The 23,018-nt window shown below is 37.4% G+C and overlaps 3 protein-coding genes and 1 long non-coding RNA gene across 4 annotated transcripts; 2 read left to right on the forward strand and 2 right to left on the reverse strand.

Moving 5' to 3' along the window:
• The first annotated feature begins 773 nt into the window (after nucleotides 1–773).
• On the forward strand, nucleotides 774–5,242 carry LOC111346213 (putative peptidyl-tRNA hydrolase PTRHD1). Its single transcript, XM_022953518.2, has 3 exons — nucleotides 774–1,032; nucleotides 2,035–2,250; nucleotides 3,832–5,242. Exons 2-3 carry the CDS (start codon nucleotides 2,053–2,055, stop codon nucleotides 4,000–4,002), a joined length of 369 nt encoding a protein of 122 aa, XP_022809253.1. The 5' UTR covers nucleotides 774–1,032; nucleotides 2,035–2,052; the 3' UTR covers nucleotides 4,003–5,242.
• Nucleotides 5,243–5,680: 438 nt separating this feature from the next.
• On the forward strand, nucleotides 5,681–7,014 carry LOC111346203 (uncharacterized). The gene has a single exon (XM_022953510.2). It carries the CDS (start codon nucleotides 5,720–5,722, stop codon nucleotides 6,293–6,295), a length of 576 nt encoding a protein of 191 aa, XP_022809245.1. The 5' UTR covers nucleotides 5,681–5,719; the 3' UTR covers nucleotides 6,296–7,014.
• Nucleotides 7,015–7,414: 400 nt separating this feature from the next.
• LOC148739296 (uncharacterized) lies at nucleotides 7,415–9,405 on the reverse strand. The gene is made up of 2 exons (XR_015996867.1): nucleotides 8,231–9,405; nucleotides 7,415–7,609 (listed from the first exon to the last, which is right to left on the reverse strand). It is a non-coding gene; the product is annotated as an uncharacterized LOC148739296 (long non-coding RNA).
• A 1,087-nt stretch (nucleotides 9,406–10,492) lies between these two features.
• LOC111347008 (S-phase kinase-associated protein 1) lies at nucleotides 10,493–23,012 on the reverse strand. Its single transcript, XM_088749737.1, has 7 exons — nucleotides 22,864–23,012; nucleotides 19,430–19,529; nucleotides 14,733–14,803; nucleotides 13,262–13,405; nucleotides 12,127–12,196; nucleotides 11,680–11,750; nucleotides 10,493–10,833 (listed from the first exon to the last, which is right to left on the reverse strand). Exons 2-7 carry the CDS (start codon nucleotides 19,524–19,526, stop codon nucleotides 10,798–10,800), a joined length of 489 nt encoding a protein of 162 aa, XP_088605863.1. The 5' UTR covers nucleotides 19,527–19,529; nucleotides 22,864–23,012; the 3' UTR covers nucleotides 10,493–10,797.
• Between the last annotated feature and the right edge of the window lie 6 nt (nucleotides 23,013–23,018).

The raw sequence follows: 23,018 nt of genomic DNA on the forward strand, positions 1-23,018 counted from the left end.
TCAGAGTAAAACAAAATAGGGTTTTATGTTAACGGGAATGAATATGTCTTGGACCCGACTCGGGGCCGTTAGGTGAGGGTTAAAATGCCTCTGAGATGGACCAAAACAAATTTACGCCTGATGAAATAAACTCTTCTTTTTATTTCCTCTGAGGATCAACTTGTTACTTACCCACAGACCGAATATGATTTGATTCATTTATAATTCATCTACATAAATCATGATGGAGTTAGGCTCGAAATTTTCTTTGAAAGGAACGATATAAGAAAAACGATATTGTGAAGGAATTCACGTTGATTATCCCCCCATTTTTTTTTTTCTCTCGAATATATCTTATATCTTGTCCTTCAGGAAGGACTCTTACGGAGACAAGATATCCTCGTCACGATGGGGAGGGGACGGAAAGTAGGGGGAGAAAGAGAAAGGGGGAGAGGGGGGCAGAGAGGGAGGAAACTGCCCCCCTCTCCCTGTACACACTCCTCCGTCTCCCCTCTCGGACATATTTCTCTGTTCCCTTCCCACACGGACACAAAGCAATTTTACGAAAGCAAAGCAATTTATTTGACTAGTCGTCTTCTAGCACAGTCTTTATGGCGAAGCATGGTCGCTCATCGCACATCAGTCTTTTTTACTTCCCATCCACTGATGGGTATCCAAGCTGGGCTCGATTATACCAGACGCTACCTGCGCTCCTCCCCTCGAACCCACTCTCTCTCTTCTCGGGGAGGACCAAAGATCGAAGACGAGAGAGCGGCGGTAATCGAGCTTATGTGCATCCTAAACCCAACTTATCCTTCAGTAGCCCTCTTTTCCTCTCCACATTTAGCAGAAACAAATTTCAGACATTCACCCAGTAAGTTCGAGAACCGGAAACTTCGATCTCGACTTCCTCCACTCTTGACCCCTCGGAAAATTAGAATTTTGCGCGCGCTACAGTATCTATTGATTGCGCATGCCAAAATTAAGAGGCCGAAAAGACCCTGAGACCGGTCAGGTCAGAAACCGATTAAGCGATCAGGTAGTATCACATCGGTAAGTGAAGCAGTCTGACTTTCTATTGGGCAGTAAGAAATTTATTTATTCAATCAGAATTAGTCGAGGCTTGACTTTTCAGGCTTCATAAGCGTACTTCTTCCGAAGCTTAGATCTGGAGAAAAATTCCAATGGCATTTTAATGGACTCCATAACATAGTTCCATGTGCCTGTACATGTGCATGAAGGGATAGGCATTGTTGCAGGGGTGAAGTTATTCATTAATTAATGTAATCGGCAGGTTTCCCCAGGGGAGGATCCTAGATTCTGGCTGTATTTAACAGATTTTCAATGTAGTTTTCCATTGCACATTGAAATCAAAATTTGTATGGAGTGGATAGAACTGAACACGGGGGATGCAAGTAATTTGTTGCCAATTCTTTAATCAGTGATCAATTTTTGTTAGAAGAGTTGATTTTTTTTTTTCAGAAAAACGTTTCTTAACATTTTGGAAGCTGACTAGATTTAATCTCTGAAGATTAGCCCCCAGCATTTTATTTTGTTTCCCTGACAGTTTTCCAGTTGTAGTCATGCTAATGTTTGGAGACTAGTGGTGATGTGCAATTTGATTGTTGTACCCCCAAATAACCCCAAAGTGCTCAAACCGGAATCTCTCATTCCAGGGTTTGGGGAGCATGGTATCTTCCATCATTAGTTATCACTTGAAGCCTAGAAATTAATTAAAAATTATTCCATGAGCGCGCATTGGATATGAGATGATAGATAGCCAACGAGGCGCTACGCGCCTCATTGGCTATAATCATCTCATATCCAACAAGCACGAGTGGAATAATTGTTTTATTAAAAGAAAACCCCCAAGATATTAGACAAATCTTCTCGACTTTATTTTGTAAGAAGAAAGCAGATCTTGCAATGTACAGATCTTAGATTATGGTATATTGGCTCATATACCATAATGGCTAAGCCAATAAAAAGTCTTGAATTGCATTATCCAATGATCCAGTTTTTAATAATTTTCACTTTTCATCCCTTATTTGGTAGGACTCTTATGATCATCCAATGTCATCGTCATCATCTCAGCTTGTGCAATATGTTGTGGTTAGAGGTGATCTCCTAAGGTTGCTGTCATGGCCGATGGGAGCTGTAATAGCACAAGCCTGTCATGCAAGCACAGCAGCTCTTTGGATGTATCGTGATGATTCTAACACACTCCAGTACACCAGTGACCTGGATAATATGCACAAGGTTGTGTTAGAGGTAAGCTTTACACCCTAACATCAGTATGTATAATCTCCATACTGTTCTCTATACATTTCCAAAGGTGCTGATAAGGAGAATTTGTTTAATAATCAAGGGCATCTTTAAGTGGTGATCATTTCTTTTAATCTCATGACCATAATATGGGGTAATTGGGGTAATAAATAAGGTGTAATTTAAGCATAGACACAAAAATCCCAAAAGTGGCGTGAAAATCTGTCCAAAAATTACCTAAAAAAATGTCTCAATCTCATTTTTTGTATATTATCCGCTAAAGTTAATGACATGATTTGTATAAAAATTGAGATTCCTGTGGTGAAATTGCTTAGAAGCACCTTCGAACAGATTCAAATTGACAATCTATTTACTGCACAGTGTAAGTGGTTGGTTAGCTTGGTCTCCTTACATATTTCTCTTTTAAACAAGTGATAACAACAATAAACACTGAGGCCTTACAGTCATGCTAAGCGGGCATGCTGGAAACACTACTTATGCCCTAAACTGTTGACTGGTAATAATGATAATAATATTAATAATAATAATAATAATAATAATAATAATATAATATTTGTTAATTGAAGCTCCCCTATAACGGCTTTTCAGCCACAATGTAGACTAAGTGCTTGAAAATCCCCACTGGCAGGAGGTAGACCACTGGGCTATTTACACAGTGCAGCGAAGGAGTTGAACCAGGGGCAATCGAGAACAAATCCAGTGGGTGGCAGGGTGGAGGACTTGAACCCAGGACACCAGATTACTAGTCCAGCACCCTAACCACTCAGCCACGCCGCCTCCGTCAATATTACTTCATATGGAAGAAGCTGGTTTGGAAATAAACAGGCTAATGGAAGAACTTCAAAGATCCTGAAGCTTCTGCAGACCACATCATGAATTTGATTTTATCTCATTGGCTATATTTTCTAAACATTTTTGTCTAAAATTCGTAATATGTTCTCAAAATCTTCCAAATTTCCAAAAAAATCCTGTCTAAGTCTAAAAGTTCTTTAAAAAAACTGTGGATTTTTGTGTCTAGCTTTAGAGAAGAAGAGTTGAAAATTAAATGCACTGCTCCTCTTCTACTTGAACAGAAAACCCCAAAAATTATTTCCTACATGAAATTTCAGTCATCTCAATCCACAAAAATTTGTTTCCACAAGCCGCAAAAAAACCCCACCAATCCATTGAATGAAACTCCCTCAAAAGTCTCATGCTACATGGTATTAATCTTAGAAGTTCTGATATAAAAGTGGACAACTAACTTTACCGACAGATCAAAACAGACCAATCACAACCAATTTATGCCACTTGAATCCTACAGCCAATAACATTGCAGCAAAACTGACCAATCATTGTACGTGAACTGGACTAAGAACATTATACTGACAGCATCTATTCACTTGACTCTGATGATGACTTCTGCACAGGTTGTCCAAATGTCAGTCACCACCACCGACAACAGTCCTTCTCAGGACTGCGCTCACCTGGACGATTGCACTACACTTTCACACATGACTGTATCAAATTTCATGTAAAAACCATTGCTTTGAATGTAAATGAAAGATTCTTTTTTTTCTCACTCAGGCCCCCAGTCAAAATGAACTCAAGAAATTGTCAGAGAATTTATCAGCCAATGAAATAGATTACAAACTGTGGATTGAACAACCAGAGAACTTTCCTACGTGTCTTGCAACCAAACCTTATCCGAAACAACAAATACAAAGTTATTTTAAAAAGTTTAAATTGTTTAAATAAACTAAAATATTTATGTGGTCATCTGGGGAAGCTTTGTAAAGATTCACTTCTAAGTGGTTATGAAATTGTCAGACATAACCAACCCTGTCACTCCCAAGATCTGATTGTTAATTCTCTCCTCTCACTGCTAAATATTTGTAAATTAGTTACAAGAATTTGGGTTTGGATCAAGAAAACAACTTCTATCTGATACGTCTGAGTATGCTCATTACCTGTTTGCTGAAAAATATATAGATTTAATAGGGAGAAGTTACATGTTAATCATCTCAGGGAGTTAAAGGGTTCGAGTAGAGGTTGTATATCTTCTTGTGATATTATCCTTTATCCTGTTGCAATAATCTTGATTTTGTTATTATGACACTCTGTCTGATTGAGCTTTGTTCAAACCTGATCCACTGGTAAGATTTAAGTTGGTATTCTTGGCTTGGTGCAACAGAAATGTAGCAGTCTACAGTATGGATAAAGCTGCCACCCATACCCTTGTTATGCAGGCGGGGTGGCCTCATGATTGGTGCGCCCGACTCCGGATCGAGTGGTCCGGGTTCAAGCCCCATCTGGGGACATTATATTGTTCTTAGGCAAGACACTTTACTCTCACAGTGCCTCTCTACACCCAGGTGTTTAAATGGGTAGCGGCAAATTTAATGCTAGGGGGTAACCCTGCGATGGACTAGCATCCCATCCAGGGGGGAGTAGAAATACTCCTAGTCACTTCATGCTACAGAAACTGGAGTTAAGCATCGGCCTGATGGGCCACTGGCTCGTAAACAGACTTTACCTTTTTTTACATACCCTGGTTAAATTAATTTTGGTACCCTTGGCTTGGCTCAACAGAACTGTAGCATCAATTCCAAAATGAATAGTTGACAGAAGGACCATTTTGTCTCTAGGGAGGAGGGCGGCAAATTTTCTGAGCTTGTATTTTATTTTTGTGGCTTTCTTCCTCTTCTTTGCATACCTGGCCAGCCATCTTTGGAATACTTTACCATGCAATGCTAGAATTACTGGTAATGTGAGTACTTTTAGAAGTATAATGAACAAACTAAACCTTGTACGGTTTATTTATTGCTAAGCACCATAATAGGAATTTGTTATTGTGCCCTGCACATGATTATTTATAGTCTTTTATACTTATGTAATTTTCATTATTTTCAGTATTTTGTAATTGCATGGATGCAGTGCAAATGAGTATGCTAAATGCTCCCAGGTGTGATGTGGATTAATAAAATATCTTATCTTATCTCTTCCTAAAGCTCAATTCACCCAGTTTTTGGCTGTGATTTTTTTTGGAAGACACTATTTGGGTGGCTTTCTAAAAAACCACCACCATTAAAAAAGCAGTCTTTCCTAAAGCTACAGAAGTCAGTGACAAAAAAAATTGTTAGATAGACGGAGCTTTCCAACTGCGAAAACAAACTTGTTATTGGACATATCCATGAATTTTCTCAAATGGGCACCTCAACCCCATCATAAAATTTTTACTGCATAGTGAAGTGATTTGAATTACATTTTTCTTGTTCTTCAAAATAATTTGGGTTTTTTTGGACAAGAATCATTGATGGTAAATTGTCATAAATTTTGTCGCCCGTGCCTTAGCTAGGCCTTGTTGGACAGATTACATAATAAGATCACGTCGACTTATGCCAGAAATATTTTGGAGCAGGAAGCTAGAAGCGTTGTTACGTGACGAGACAACAAAGGATGCTGGGGAGGCATCATGGCGGAAGATGAGAAACCCGCCATAGTAAAGAGAGTGAAGAAAGAGGAAGGCAGTAAAAAAGAAATTAACCTCACCGATGAACTTTTGGTGAGCTTACCGGTGAAGGATTTAAATACTATTCTGCGAGGTTTCACTGACGATGAGATTTATCGCATCAAACAGCGAAGGAGAACATTGAAGAATCGGGGTTACGCTCAAAATAGTCGGACCAAGCGCGTGCGCCAGAAGGAAGATCTCGAAGTCGAAAGACAACAACTCCGCGAAGACTTAGAGCAACTTGCCAAAGAGAACGATAGCTTGAAGAGAGAACGTGACGAAGCGAGGAAAAAATACGATTCGTTACAAAAATTATTGACTAACAGGACGAAAACTGTGGGTCTGCAATTGATTGATGGGGTTGGCCACGAGTCTTCGTCAACTGGCGACCACGAGATCCAAATCGACGTGGTGGGAGACGAAGAAGAAAAAAGTAACTTTAAAGATTCACAAGATTCCGATCTTTCCGACGATTATCGATCGAGGTCAAGGAAGTCTTCGTTTCGATCGTCAGACGAAGGAGAAGAATCTCGATGAATGAACTCGAATATTATCAAGTAAGACACAGTGTACGAACATTTACGGTCTTTGTTTACAAACGACAAGATATAGAATGCAGACAATACAAATCCCGAGTAAAAACCCTAGTCATATTTCTGATCGTAGTAAAATTCTCCATATCTTTACGAAAGACCCTTATTTCGATAGAAATGCAATATTTTGGTAATACAGTGTGTTCTAAGACGTTTCTGTGTAATGTTCGTAGATGTGTAAATATCCGCTGTAATCACGTATACAAATGTATGTAAAGTCCTGGTGTACAAACAGGTAAAATTCCTCAAAATATTTTTAACATTTCATTCCGCGTTAAAAACGGTTAAACTTTCGATTTCATATCTCGTCTTGTTTGCCTAAATGTCTAATCGCCGTAGGAAAAGTTTCTTGTACATATATTTTTATCTTTTACAAAGGTGAGTGGTTGCAGTTTCTAGACTGTACTACAAATTGTAGTCTTCATTGAATCAATGAACTTTGAATGAATCTCAACGTGAAAAAAATATCTAGGCCTTCGAATGCATTTCTGTTTCTCTTTAGATCGAATTTAACTTGTTCCTGTTAGATTCTGCTCTATGAATGAATATATCACCATTATTTTCAATATTGGTCATGCTGACAATGCAGTTTTTAATTTATGGGTGTGGTCCTTTTATACATTTTAATTAAAAAAAACTGAAATGCATTTTGATTATTTCCATTGAAATCGGTGAAGGTTTCACAACTTCAACTTGTATAAAAGAGAAACAAAGCTGATAGAACCTTTTGTTTTAATGATGATTACCAAATTGAATTTAACTATTTGGATTATTACAGCTGACATTTTCACAACCAAACAGTGAATTCCAAACAGGGGTCAGTGTTTGCCCTTCATTCAAACTCATTGAAATTTAATTCAATTCAGTTATTTGAAACTTTTCACAATTCAATTTCAGCAAAACAGTGAACCCTTTAACCCTAAAATATCAGTATGTATATTCTCTGTACCGTTCTTTACACATTTCTTAAGATGCTGACAAGGAGAATTTAACAATCAAGAGCTTCTTTAGTTGTTGATCATTTCCTTTATTCTCGTGACCTTACTGTTTGATTCAGGGGTGATATTGTAAGGAGAAATTAGATATTAGTCAATCTTGGAGGTCAGAGTTAATTGAGTTTGGATTATCACAGCAAGAACCTTTATTATTATTCTTATTATTATTATTATTATCATCATCATCATCATCATCATCATCTCTTTTGTCACAGTCTTTTCTGGTGTTCTTTTTGTGCATCAGCCGGGAGCAAACCATACACCTGGAGCATCAGTAACTTTAGTCAATCATGCTGTTCATACACTGAGCACCTTTCTAAGGGTTTGCGCCGATCTCAGCATGCAGATCTTATTATTATTATTATTATTATTATTATTATTATTATTATAATTTATTTAACAATTTCCCTAAGGCAGGTAAATTTACAAGGACAAGGTTGTTTTTTACTAGGTAACCTACCTTTCCTTATCCCCTACTCCAATTTCAGTACAGGCCACACCACAACACTGGGAGCTACATTCCCTACTCTTTGTGATAAGTGTGTGGGTTCTTTAACTTTTCCTGCTAACCAGTAGAGGGAAGATGCAGGGGACAGGGCCTACGGTTTTTTTGTCCTTTTCTGAGAAGACTTAGATTGTCTATCAATTTCTTGATATAATAGAAAGGTAGCACATTCTCCTCAGTTATTTTAAGACCCCAAGTGTTGGTCCAGTTTGGGGCTCAAACCCTCGACCTCCTGCAAGGCAGTCCGGCGCTCTACCACTTAAGCTAACCAGGCAGCAGTTATGATTTGATATCAACCTCCTCTTTCCTCCCCCACATACATCTTTCATGGAGACAATTAAAACAGGGATAAAAAAAATCAACAAATCAAAATACTCACAATATGTTTTCACCCTCAAATCCATACTCCATATCCCTAAGCTGCCAAACTGGAAGATTTTGAGTTTTCTAGGGGAGAGAATTAATGGTCAGAACTTGAAAGGCAATGGGTTTATCGATTCTCTGGGGAATGCTAGACTATATTGTTCTGATGCTGGAACAGTTCCAACTGAATTTGGCACAGCTATCACCATCATCGAAAAATATTTCACCAACTTCTCACAAATCTGAGAGCATGAATATCTTCTGCAAATAAGATATCAGGGTCCAGTTGTTCGAAGGCTGATTAGCACTAATCGAGGGTTAAATTTTGATTCAGGTCTCCTTATTTCTCTATTCAAGAACCTTTATGAGATAATTTTCCTCTTCTTTTTAGAGCATCCGATCATCAAATTGTAGACACAAAATAATTAAACTGAACTTTCTCCTAAAGCTTCCAGATCTGAAATCAAATTTCACGCCAACCCTGGGTTAACTTAACTCAGCTTTGAACAACCCAGCCCTGGAGACTTGTGTGACCTGATTGCAAAATCGCAGCAGTAGAGGTCAAATATTGCAAAGTTGTTAACATCAGAGAGTTTCTCCCAGTTTTCATAGTAGAGGACAAGTATCACTGTTCAGAGGGAGGTGCAGTAACCTCACGGTCAGTGTACTTGACTCCAGATCAGGTGGTCTGGGTTCCAGCCCTGGCTGGGGACTGCATTGTGTTTTTGGGCAAGATACTTTCCTCTCACAGTGCCTTTCTTCACGCAGGTGTTTAAATGGGCACCAGCAAATTTAATGCTGGGGGTAACCTAGCAATAAGCTAGCATCCCATCCAGGGGAGGAGTAGAAGTACTTCTAGTCACTTTGTTTGTTAACGACTTCACCGGGTGTGACTAGACCCAGAAGGGTTAGTGCAAACAAAACACAAGGTCCATGCGAAGCACCACCCCTCCCCCCAATTCACCCCCAGTAAACCCACCCATCCCACCCCAGGGGAAGACATCCATCACACAGTAATCTCGTGCGTGGGAAATTAACATCTCCTGCCCTTAACCCTACAGGAGACGGGACCTCCAGTTATTCGTCTCTATCCGAGAAGACTAGAATATCTAACCATTTCTTAATGTTATAGAAAGGTAGCAAATTCTTCTCACTTATTTTAAGACCCTGAGTGTTGGTCCAGCCGGGGCTCAAACTCTCGACCTCCCGCACAACAGTCCTGCGCTCTATCCATTGAGCTAACCGGGAGGTCGTGCTATGGAAGCTGAAGTTAAGCACATTTGGACAAGTTTTTTTCCAATCATTGTTCAGAGAATGAGCCTGCTCTCCTGCCACAAAGAGCTCCTACTCAGGGGGTTGAAAAGCTAAATCCAAGAAAACAGAGGAAATTGAGGCTAAATTTGAGACCAGACTTGATTACAAGCTGCTATCAGACCTTCAGGCACAGTGAAAGCAAAGTGTCTTTCTAAAGTGTGAGGAGCAATCCTGAACTGTTAGGCCATTGTGTAGTCCTGTGATGGATTCCAACCTCTCCGCAATTAGACGTGTCATTTTTTTTTTTTTAGGTAGGATGCCTATGGCAGACCACATTCAAAATTTGCTTAAGTGTCATTGAGGTCAGATATAGAAATTAACCATATGCTTGTACTTCTCACTGAAGTTGACCCTTATTAACTAGAGTTACTACTTGGATGGGTGACTTCACATAATATCCCAAATTTTCAACTAGCAATAGTTGATGTGGGTGAAGCATTGCCTGATAGAAAGTGAGAGCCAATAGTCCAACATTTCAGTATAAATCTGCAAGTAGTGCAAAACTAAAAATGGTGTTTCTTGGACAGTACAATTATGTCACGCTTCATATGCTACTCTTTTTATTTAATAACTATGTGCTCCTTCTGTGTTTCCTTCCTATTTAACCCATTCACTCCCAAGATCTGATTGTTAATTCTCCCCTCTAGCTGCTACACATTTCCTTCTAAATTAGTCATGAGAATTTGGTGTTGATCAACCCATCAACTTCTCCCTAAATTTAAATTAGCCCTTCTGGCCTCGTTCTCCAGTACAAAATTCAAAAGAATACATTATCTCAAGCGAGGCCAGAAGGGCTAATTTAAATTTAAACAAAAGAATATTAATCTGGCAGCCATTCATGAAAGTGGTCTATACGTTTGAGTATTCTCAAACATAAACAAAATAACAAAGTTGGGATATTAAGGGGGTAAACAAAATAAATTAGAGATGAGGTGGTGGTAAACAATCACAACGACAAAAGAAAAACAGACGCACTCTTTTATTATAAATTACAAGTCAAATATAATGAAGTAATTTATGACCTTCCCTGCACATGAACCTAGTTTAGCTACAAAATATACATTTGCTGTGGCTACTCAAGAAAATTATCAAACTAAAGGCAGGTTGAACTCTGCATAATTTCAACTGAATTACACTCAAGAAGGGTACAAGTTACACAAACTGTTTAGGAACTATAAAATCCATAGGGTTAATAAAAAGAGTGCTATCATCCCAATGCTCTTAAACTGTTTGTTTTTTTCTGTAAAGACGGCACATTTAGAGTCAACTTTACTTTTCTTCACACCACTCATTTTCTTTGCGAACCTGTCATGAAAAATGAAGGTGAGATATGTTAGATATGGTTACTCTACTGGCCAGAAAGAGCAGATTAAATTTTTGGTTTGCTGATTCATCCAAGATTGAGATTGTGACATTCATAAGATAAAGATACCACAAACTGCACATAATGAACTGGTTTTTGAGATACAATCTGCACTATTAATCCTTAGTTTTGCATTAAAAAATATCCCTTTGCCATTGTAAAGTTGCAGAGACCTTTCACAAAATTCTTTCTACTCCCCTTGATATTCACAAATGCAATACTTACAATAGTCCATACACGTGTGTGTCATACGATGGATGGCTCAAACCATGCCATTTGTTTGTTTTATTTTGGACTATTTCCTTGCATAATTTTTGCGTGCTTTTTTAAGATATAGTTGCTTATTTGTTTGTGAGCTTGTCTCTTTGGCTGTTCCTCAGCCTGCCAATCAAGCCATTTATTCATTTTGGAACATAATGAACTGAACACAGGGGTCTGATGATGATGTCAGCTCAAAAGTTAAAACATCAGTCATCATCCTCGACAGCAACAGTCTCATTCAGATGGTCACACCAGGCCGCCATGTTCAAAGGTTGGATGACGCCATCAACTGAATAAATCTCTATGCAGTACATTTAGCGCAGTACATTATGCCATTCCTTATACATTAGATAGCGATTTATCCCTTGTATAGTGTTACCCACCCCCTTTGAACAACTGGGCTCAGATGATTAACTGTAAATTCAGGATTCAAACCATCAAAATAATTTTTTTCTTTCTTTGCTCATTCATCCATAAAATATTTGTTTGCTTGCAATTTTTCTAAAGGGGAAGATATAAAATCCAACCTGTTCTTCTTCTTCTGGAGTGAAGTCGTTCTTAATGTTAAATGTCTTTCTGATTTCCTCAGGAGTTTTACCTGATAGGAAAAAAAAACAGAAGGCAATGACCCAAGTGGTAAGTTGCATTAAAGCCACTTTCAAGCTTTGCCCTTTCACTCCAAGCAATGACATATAAACAATTTCTCCTAACAATTTCCATACGTGTTTCAACATAAAGGTTGTTAGAATGACTACAATTCTCCACAACTCAAGAAATAAATCATAGTCTTCCAATCAAAACTAAAAGAGTCATGGTTGAAATTTACAGAAGGAGCATGCAATTTTGTCAATAACATTTCCAGGTCTACACAAACAATGTTCACTTTGCCAGGGGTTAATAAAATGCCAATAAGAAAAAAAAAAAAAAAAACATCTTAATCACATTTCAACAAAAAAGTGTTAGATCTACTTTACCTTTGATCATGTTTGCTACAGTTTTGCATGTGACATCTAGAAGACCTTTGATATCGAGGTAGTTTGCAGCCTGCAATGGGAAACATACATTCTAAATCACTACAGTCAAAGTTAATAAGAACACCATACACACCTCATATGTTTTTTTGGAATTTTTATGACCAATAAAAGTGAACTGAGGGCTACATACTACTGCCGCGTAAGTACTGTTAGTACTTACAATTTAGTAAGGTATGCTCAATGAAAAAGAAACTGATAATTCTTGCTCAGTTTATTTTAACCACAGAAACAGAATTCACTGTGATGTAGAAAAAGATGTTTATGGTGGTGATTCAAAACAAATTTTATTTCTTGTATCCAGTTGGCTTCTTCTTCTTCTTCTTTTCCAACATGACATAACCAACCAGGTCTCTAACATGCTAACCATAATAGTAACCAGTTCCTTTAGGTAGCATTGGAGATCAGAGAATTTTTTGGCTATGACCCAGAAATCTGTTTTCACAATCTGTTGTGAAGAATATCCCCATTTCTCAGCACTACTTTGCCCGGGGTTTTAATAAAAGCCACTTACTAGGGTTTACTGCTGCCTGTAAACACGGTTCATACCCTTTTTCAGCCACAAATTTCAAGAACCTTTTCTAGGACTTTTCCTGGACTTAGATTGATTTTTCCAGGACTCCAAATTTGAAATTACACCCTTAAATTCCCCAGATCTCAAATCAATTCTCCTTAGAGTCTAAAGCTTACTTCTTGGGCATTATGCATATCTGTGAGCTGTCTGTGTGTTTGATGAAGAGCTGCCTGTTAAGCACTTTATCCTTTGCTACTGTTTTCCGTGCAATAATATAAATCGTTTTCTCAATACTGCAGATCAAGATCCTCCAAAAATTCTTCAAGTGACGTGATCCTTGATATTGGATCCTCAATACTGAATAGTTGAACCTCAAATCTTGATCCTCGATTCTAGATAGTTCCAACTACTGAGGATTGAGTATCAAGTCATGACTGTCAACTTACTTCTGAGCAATACTGATTTTACCAATGAATGTTGACTCTTACATATATACTACAATTGCGCTACTCCATCCCCCCACCCTATCACTTAAATATAAGTTCATGTAGGAATCAAACTCGCCAGAATGAGCTCAAAAAGTGTTCCCTGGTCAACTTTGAGGAACTCCTGATCCCAAGGATCAATGTCATCTGTTCTCTTTTCTTTGTTTTCGTCATCGTCTGGGGGGGGTGGGTCATCTTTGTGATGTGTAGCCCACTGGATAACCTTCAAAATGACAAAAACTACTATTATAATTAACCTATTCACTTCCAAAATCTCATTAACTATGCTTACTGTCTACCATACAATCCTTACGATTTTTAGTTCGAACAATAGGGACCTTAAGCAGTGAGGACAGCAATACCCTGGAAGACGTTAATTAAAAAATGAATTTCTAATTTAATTAGAATTTCCAAAATGGCTGCATGCATTCACCCTCTCACATGGTGCCACACCTGAAACTCAACCTAATGTATAAAAGTAGCATTGAGTTCCAAATGGAAATTAAAATAATTTGCCGTTGCAGTTTCGGTTTGCAGACGATGCAAATTTTGGTGATTTCTCGTTGTTTTGCAAAGGATGGCTACGAAATGTACTAAGTTTTGAAACACATGTGCTGAGCTATTGTTCTACCAATCAGATCTTTTGTTTTTCCACGTCCCCATTGCTATCGCTGTCATAGTTTACTTAAGGTTACCGTGCACCTTCAGGGGTGTCTTGCATGCAAGCGATGTAGCGTATCCGGTTTAAACTTTAGATATCTAAACCCCTATATCAAATTAAAGCTTATAGGATTAGCTATCAGACTATACCAAAAATTTCGAAAAAAAATTAATTGTCAAATTTTTCACGACTTCTAAATGCGAGCGCCGAATAACCTTTTGAACGTTACATGTTAAAGCAAAGTTTGTTTTTTGCTTATTTAATGTGTTCCTCCATTTCCGGGGCCAAAGCGCTAAAAAAACGTGTCTGCGATTTGCCATATTCAATTTCAGTGAAAAGTTACAGAACATTTTTGAAATAAGATTAAAAAAATGTGGAGTGATCGTACAAAAATCGCTCTTGGAAAAAAAGTATCTAGAAATAAAAAATTCGGAGACTAGTTTTTGTTGTTTATGTGTAAAACTAGTTACTGTCAACATTTGAGAGCAATCAAACAAATTCCCTTGACTTGCAGCTCTTAAAAGGTGATTCAGGTGCTCGCATTTAGAAGTCGTGAAAAATTCAACAATTCATTTCTTTCAAAATTTTTGGTTTAGTCTGATAGCCAGTCCTATAAACTTTAATTTGATATAGGGGTTTAGATATCTACAGTTTAAACCGTACACGAGACACCCCTGAAGGTGCAAGGTAACCTTGAGACCCCTAGTTTGGTGTGGGATGAACTAACAATCCCTTAAATGATATTTTTCTTTATCACAAATAGAAATTCTGTCTTGATCACTCATGGGAGTTAAAGGATTATTTACTGGCAAAGACCATGATAATCTGAGTGCAAGACAAGCATTCTACATGTAATTATTAAACAATTTTGCTACACTGTCAGATTTACCTTCCTGAGGATGGCAGCATTTACGTTAGGAAGAGGGACAGGTTCATCATCATCTTCATCCATGCCAAGATCTGTGATGGAAATTAATATTATATTAAACCTTAACACTCTAACACCAGTATGCATATTCTCCATACTGTCCTCTATACAAATCCTAACTAAAGATACTGGCAAGGAGAATTTGCTTTACAATAAAGAGCTTTATTACATCCATTTTGAAATCACTGGTGTTCCCTGTAATCTGATTGGCTCTAATTGGTGTGATTTATTCACGAATCGCACCATTTTTTGCTCTAAATCGCATTTTATGCTTGACTGAGTTTTTGACACATGATGTCAAAGTCTTTCTGTTTTGCATACAAAATAAGATGTAAAAGCATTTCCGGTTCCGCTATTTATTTAAAAACCGGCTCAGTACTGCATCAGTAAAATATTTGAATTGACCAAGTCCTGTATTTGGGCGATTTCAAAATGGATGTAACAAAGTGGTAATTGAACCTTGTGTCGTGCAATTTTGGTCTGAAATCATACTTGTAATTTCAAATTGAATTCGCGCTGTGTGCTCATTTGCTTTTGAAATCACATATATGATTTCAGCCCAAATTGCACTCCACTCAGTTCAATTACCATTATTTATATGGAAGTGTTCCTTGCATTGATAAACCCTACCTATAGATCTAGTAAGTGGAAATAAGACCTGAAATTTCAAAAATTTAGGCCCATATGGGATTTGAACTCATGAATTCTGTGATACCAGTGTAAGGAGGAACACTTCAATACATTTCATGAAACTGCAGTACACATAAAATTATATAATTTTCATATATTAAAAATTCTTTGATTTATATCACTTTGACAGGTTTGATACGAACCAACATAATGGCCAGCTCCCAGTTGGCTTGCTAGCTCAGTTGGTAGAGCACTGCATTGGTATTGCAAAGGTCATGGGTTCAAATTCTGTATGGGCCTGAATTTTTTTTCAGGCCTTACTTCTGCCTACTAGATAAGTTAAGTTTATTACTGTGAGGAATGCTTTCATACATTTCATGAAACCGCAGCACACATATATGATTTTTATATATTTAGAATTAATTGAATTAAGAGCTTCTTCAGTTAGTGATCAATTTCATCAATGCTTGTGACCTTTAGTTTAATACAGTAGAGATATTATGGAGCTTTCCAGAAATCAGATTTAAAAAAAAAAAATAAACAAAGGGGGTAAGTTACTAATAAAAGAGATTTTGGTGCTGCATAAGTGGTAGGTACCACAACATAAATATAGTCCTTAGTGCAGTTTGTGTACTTCACTAAGAACATGGAGTGGACTAAGAACATTCTACTGACAAAAGCTATTCACTTCACTCTGATGATGACTTCCACACAGGTTGTTGAAACGTCAGTCAACACCACCAACAACAGTCCTTCTCAGGACTACACTCACCCGGATGATCACACTACACTTTCACAAGTTACCTTCGGGCTCAAACCATTTACTGCTTTATCAACTGAATCGATAAAGAAAATTGGCCACCCTGATGAGTTTCTAAAGTTGACCTTTTAAGTATTAGCCCTTTATCAGAGCAAATAGAGAAATTTTGAGTCGTACTGTACATGGTTTCTATACAGAAAGATAGAGATGTGCTAATGGTGGGAACATGGTAATATGAAAAATACAAGTTAGAATAAATTGGTTGAATAAAAAGCATTGGCTAATACTGTTGGGATTAAGAGCATCAATTTGAAAGATGATTTTTTGTTCTGGAATTGTGCAGCTTTCCAGACTGCCTAGATGTAGGGAAAGGTGAAACAGTGCTGTATGTTGCTTGGAATGCTAAAAAAGTATTAAGCGTGATGATTAACATCATGGTGGTCGGTCGCTGCTTCAAGCTCTCTGCAAGCTTATGTGTTTTTCTCTGTATTTACATCACTTTTAAGAGCTACAGGTTCTTGGATTTACAGGAGGGCACTATACTTAATTACAGAGAGAGAGATTTTGCTTCCCAAATGAACTGCGGGACTAAAGTTGCGGGTGCTTCATCTCATCAAAACAAACTGACCCGAAGGCAAGAGTCTAATGAACGGCTGAAGAGTGTAATGTTCTGTAAGGTTTTTCATCGCGCCCGTTTTGCATTAGCTCTTATTGCTCTTGCTGGTGACATTGAGATTAATCTCAGCTATCAGACTTTTGGCAATATCAAGTCCACTGGAGATCTCAAGATTGCACACTTGAATATACAAAGTCTCGCAAATAGAATCGACCCTTTGTGTCTTAAGGGAATTAACAACAAAACTTTTGACATACTAACTTTGTCCAAGACTTGGCTGGATTTTTCTACAAAAGATGCAGAAATAAAACTCTCTGGATTTGTGTGCATAAGACTAGATCGCATTGGCAATAAAGAGGGAATGGTGGAGCTGCTGTACATGTTGGAGAAGATTTGGCATTTCATTTACAGAACAATATCAATACTGGTGGTCAGGAATGCTTATGGATTGAATTAATTCGAGATAAATGCAAACCAGTGCTATTGTGCTATGCCTATAGAGCACCAGATGCTGATTTCCAAACCTCTCTTTCATCTCTGCGAGATACTGTACCTGCCGTTGATCTTGAAAAACCAGATTTAGCCATTTTAGGAGATCTTAATGCTAATTTGATGCCAAGTTCAAATTTGACTAAGAAGATAAACGAGAACTTCTCAACTTTTTGCACACTTTTGATTTGACTCAACTAGTAAATGAGCCTACTCGAATATCTGACACCTCATGGACCCTGCTTGATTTGATCTTTGTCAATAACGAACATTGCATTGTTAAATCTGGTGTTATTTCGATTCCGCTGAGCGACCATTACCTGGTGTTTTGCATATTGAAGGCCAGTGTTCACATAAATGTTCAACCAAGAATGTTGATGTGTCGCTCTTACAAGAATTAAAGTTGATGCAAATTTATTTAATGAAGATCTTGAGAATATTCCCTGGCACATCGTCGAGAATGAAAACAATATTGATGATGCTTTACTGACTTGGAACAAATTGTTTTCAGAAGTTGCAGATGATCACACACCTGTCAAAAGATGACGTGTGAAGGAATCATCACCTCCTTGGATGAATACGAAAATAAGTGATTAAAGAAAAATAATCTTAGACTCCCCAGCATTAAGAGGAACTGGGAGAAACAAAGAATCGAATATCATGCTGTAAATGACTTTAATGCACTTAGCCAGGTAGTAAGAGAATCTGTTAATATTAATACATTCAAGTAACATGTTTTTCACTTCTTACTATAATTTTTTATTTATTTACTTTTTAAACTCCCTATCAACAGCAACATTTTTTTTTTATTTTTACAATACTAATAAGCTGAAAATGGGAGTTTGCATGCATTTCCTGGAAGTTTAAGGTCATTGTCACTAAAAACAATGTAGCTAAACAGATTCACTTACTACCGGTGAGAAAGCATCCAGTTGCGTTTTTAGTCTTCAATCCATTTGTCTTTGTTTTTTTCCCGTGAACCCATGAACAGTTCGCGGGTGAAAAACATTCCAAGCTTCTCTGCCTACCCACCAGGACACCTGCCAGACAGGCACCAGCAACCGTGATAAGATCAATTAGTTGCAGCTTTTAACTCTGACTTCAAATGCGAATGGAAAAAAATGATAAAACGCTTAAATGAGCGTCCGATTTGTTTTCGTTCTGTTCTTTTCGTAATACCATGAAACATGCCCATGAGGTTGTCATTCAAGAAAATGCAGCTTTCATTCAAGGTTCGATTTATCAGGTCCCAATGAACTCCTGAACACGATAAACAACGGACGGTAATTAGATTACATACTTTGCATGCAGTTAAATTTTTCATAAAGCTCTTGCATCCTAACACCACTCCAAAACAAGTCGTGTGCCGTGAGCAATGAGTCGAGTGCCGTGAGCAACGAGTTGCGTCCAATCTTTTGATAATTATTTAATTTTGAAATTGAGGTAAAAAGTTCATATAAGCCCATCAAAATGAATTTATATTTAGTTTTCAGAGAATCTTTCTTTAATTATTTAAATTTAGGGAAAATGTAGCCGACTTCTCTGAGCGAAGTAGCCGACACTTTTCGTCGGCCATTGGTGCTTTCTGAAAGCACTGAGACCCACACCTTTTATGTGGATATACTGTGAATAAACCGTTATTATTATTATTATTATGTAAACAAGTGCTACTAAACTTCACAGCACACAGTTACATTTTGCTCTGCAGTTCTTTTTAATTCACCGTGTTTTCAATAGATTCTCAGAAATAAGAGATCAGCTATTTGGGAAATTTCTATCGGTCTGAATTTTTCTTTACTAGAAATTATGAAAAATCCGATTTTTGACCTTGAAAATGGGGTCAACTTGTACATGGATAAATACAGTTTTTTTTGTTTTATTTTCTTATAATTTTATGTGTATATTTTAGTCTTAATCTTCAAGGTCCTTTTCAAAAACCACTTTTTGTGAAAAAGTTTCCTCAATAATAATAATAATTATTATTATTATTAACTTTATTATTATTAGATACTATGTAATAGATTATTAGTAGATAGACTGAGAGCTTTACTGTAAGACCCAACAGTAAAGACCATTTGTACACTTGTGTTTCTATCATGCGTAAGCAATGGGCAAATTGAGTCTTTTATGATCTGCACTTGTGATCTTTTAAAACACACTGACCTTCAAGCATAGTTTTGATTGTTACGGATGCTTTGGCAATTTCAACATCTACTTCAAATATTTCTCCATCTGAGCTCTGTAACTTTATGTTTGGCATGATCTGGAGAGAAATTTATTAATAACGTTAGTATTTTACTATGTCTCTTGATGTGTTGTGGTCACTCACCACTTGGCAAGGTTCAACACTAACCATAGCCAACTCGCCACACTAGTAGAAATTCAGTTTTGGCTAGTGGTTTTTTATTTCCACTAGCCAGTTTGGCAAGTAAACAAACTAAAATTGCTTGAACATCTAAGTTGTCCCTAGGTCACTTGGCTAGTAGGTTGAAAAGTTAGTGTCAAGCCCTGACTTGGTATTTTCTATTTGAGCTTGAATACAAGACTCACAGAACATGTCAAAGTTTGACCTGCCTTTTGCTTGCATTCAGATTTTTAACAAACTATGATTAAGGTGGAAATTTCACATTAGCAGCATTCTCATTCACATTAGCAGCATTCGAAAAGGCCTTCGACTCAGTTCCTCATGACCGTCTTCTACTCAAACTAGAACGCTTTGGCATTACCGGCTCTCTACTTTCCTGGCTATCCAATTTTCTCCAAGGTCGATCTCAACGTGTTGTAATTGAGGGCTGCCAATCTGACTGGGCGCCTGTCACATCTGGTGTTCCACAGGGGAGCATTCTTGCCCCCCTGTTATTTATCCTATACGTCAATGACATCCCTGAATCTTTATCAAGTCCTGCAGAAATGTTTGCTGATGATATGTTAATCTATAATTACTGTACTCCATCTCAAACGTCCATCACTGCCCAGGAGAGTCTAGATAAAGTCACTGATTGGTGTGGTTCGTGGCTTTTAGGAACAAATGCTGACAAATGCGAGTCCATGAAGTTCACCAGGGCTAGAACTCCCTCTCCGTGCAACTATTCTATTAATAGCAAGCTACTTACCCAAGTATCTACACACAAACATCTTGGGGTAGTTCTTTCCAGTGATTTATCTTGGAAACCCCACGTACTGTCTGTTGTTGCAAGATCGAACAGATTATTGGGCTTACTCAAGCGGACATTTGGATCTCACTCTAGGGCTCTATTTACTGGTTATAGATCCATGATCCGTCCAATACTCGAGTACGCTTGTCAAGCGTGGAATCCTCACCAAGCATATCTCATTGAAAAACTTGAATGCGTGCAAAGGAACGTTACAAGATGGATCATTGATAAAGACACTCCGTATGAAGACCGACTGAAATCCTTGAAACTAGCGACACTAGCTCAGCGCAGAGAGTTTCTTAGTTTGGTTCAGCTTTTTAAGTTCATTAAAGGACACTCTTCTGTAAACACTAATAATTACATATCTTTCAGTAACAGGCAATCAAGAAAAAGTCATCAGTTTAAACTATATAAACCATTTAGCCGTACAGACATCTTTAAGTACTCTTTTTGGCACAGACATATCGACACATGGAACAGTTTACCATCGTCGGTAGTTGAACTTGACTCAATTGATGCTTTTAAGAAAGCTCTTAAATCAACATTTTTTAACTAGGTCTATGACTAAAAATTAAATTATTCTATGTATTATACATTATTTAGTTATAATCTTAAACAAAATAGTTATCTTAGATATGTCTTCTTTATTTAGATTTTATATTTATATAGATATATGCCTGTATGTAAAATGTTTCAGTATGTATATGTATATTGCATAGTATTAAATTTTTATATCTGGGGTATAGTTTACAATGAGGATTAAGTTCCTCCCTTCTATAACCCTTTTTTAATAATAATATGTTACATGTTATTATTTAAATAAAGTTGTTATATATATTCTCCTTTTCAGGCGGCAACCGGTAAAATTTCCTGCATGTACCTACCAAAGGATTTACATGTAGGCAGTAACTGCCTACATGTAAATCCTTTGGTATCCTTAAAAATTTAACAGCTGATTAGACTGAGTGTAGTGTAGTTTGGGGTAAAAGTATGTTTTCTGGGGCCCGTTTCTCAAAAGTTCCAGTAACTTGACAGGCCCAAAGCCATGTTTAAAATAAAAATTTAAAGGATAGGAAAGCAGGTTCTGGCAGCCAAACCAGTCCTTTTTGTTTATAGGGCCATTAAGTTGCTGTGACTTTCAAGAAACGGGCCCCAGAACAGAATAGCAGAACATGAAGTTCAATTGCTTTTTATTAAATTTCATTTTGAAATCTCACAATTCCAATATCTAGATGCAGTCTTTGGAGTTAAAGCCAGTTTTGCATTGATCAAGTCACAAAAAAAGAAATGTACAATTCAAGGATAAATCACACAATTGAGACCCAACGTTTTGCAAGGCTTTCACACTGACGTTCTAGACATATAATTAACCCAGGAAATTTTGAGTAGTTGGCATGTTGGCATTGGTAAGAAGGCTTATAATGTTTTAATGCAGTAGATTATCAACTAGGTGTTATTTTTGGGGTGAAAACAAGTACTAACAGTTTCTTGATAATAGTAGTACCCTTAGTGAAGGCAAGATGTGAAAAGTTCAATTTTAACCAGCACCCTCCCCTCTCTTCGTGCAAAGAATGTCAATGTCAGATGCAACTGTGACAAAAATCAAATACAGGCCCCGTTGTTCGAAGGATGGATAACACTATACACTGGATAAATTCCTATCCGCTGGATAGCACAGTACATTTTGGTAACACTTATCCGCTGGATAGCGATTTATCCGTTGGTTAGTGTTATCCGCCCTTTGAACAACCAGAGCCAGATCTTTAGAGAAGCTCTCAAGAAAGTTCCCCTTGTGTACCAATTGTGCATCACAGTAACTAAAATCTACCCAGGGCAGGTTCATTCTTTGGAAGCTTACCCAACTGGCGAGTTAGAGAGAGGATGAAAATTAGTGAAACTAAAAATTCAAATTTGAGATTTCCAAGTTATGAATATGATTAAGCAGCTGACAACACTCTAAATCAACGATATCATAAACTTGTGTTGATTGTTGAGATTGAGTTTTACAACTTAGGCACACCAAAACGGGTGGAGTTTCTAGTCAACCTTATGAAAAACCTTCCCAAGCTAAACAAGGCTGAAGTTTTTCTCTGTTTCGGTTTTCATACTTTAAATACATTACTTTACCGCACGTAAACAAAAATTTAGCAGAGGCGATGTACCCTTCAAAATTTGACTGATACAAAGATATCTACAAATGAAAAAAAAACATGTGAATGGCACCGAATTTATCTTGCAGCACAACCAAGCAACCAGGCCTAAATAAGTGCACATAGGGTTTTCTAAAAAAAATGCTATAACGTTAGAATTTGAAGCTCAAATTGTGTTTGAATATTTCGCTTTGATGGTACTATTCTGCAGCACATGATTGCTAGAAAAAACGGCACAAATCTGCCCAGAAAATCGGAATCTCAGAAGAATTAAATATAAAACATACAATACCTTAGTTATCCAAGCTTTTTGTTCTTTTTGCGAGAAGGTTAATGGCAATAAATTGGATGGAATGTGATGAAAGCTAGATTAACAATCAACTTTTCCTACCCTACAGACCCACAATTCCTCGTCGAGTAAGTTATCGTTCGTGGGAGACCTGGTAA

Source organism: Stylophora pistillata, chromosome 2 (genome assembly GCF_964205215.1).
Source record: "Stylophora pistillata chromosome 2, jaStyPist1.2, whole genome shotgun sequence".
Taxonomy (NCBI): Eukaryota; Metazoa; Cnidaria; class Anthozoa; order Scleractinia; family Pocilloporidae; genus Stylophora; species Stylophora pistillata.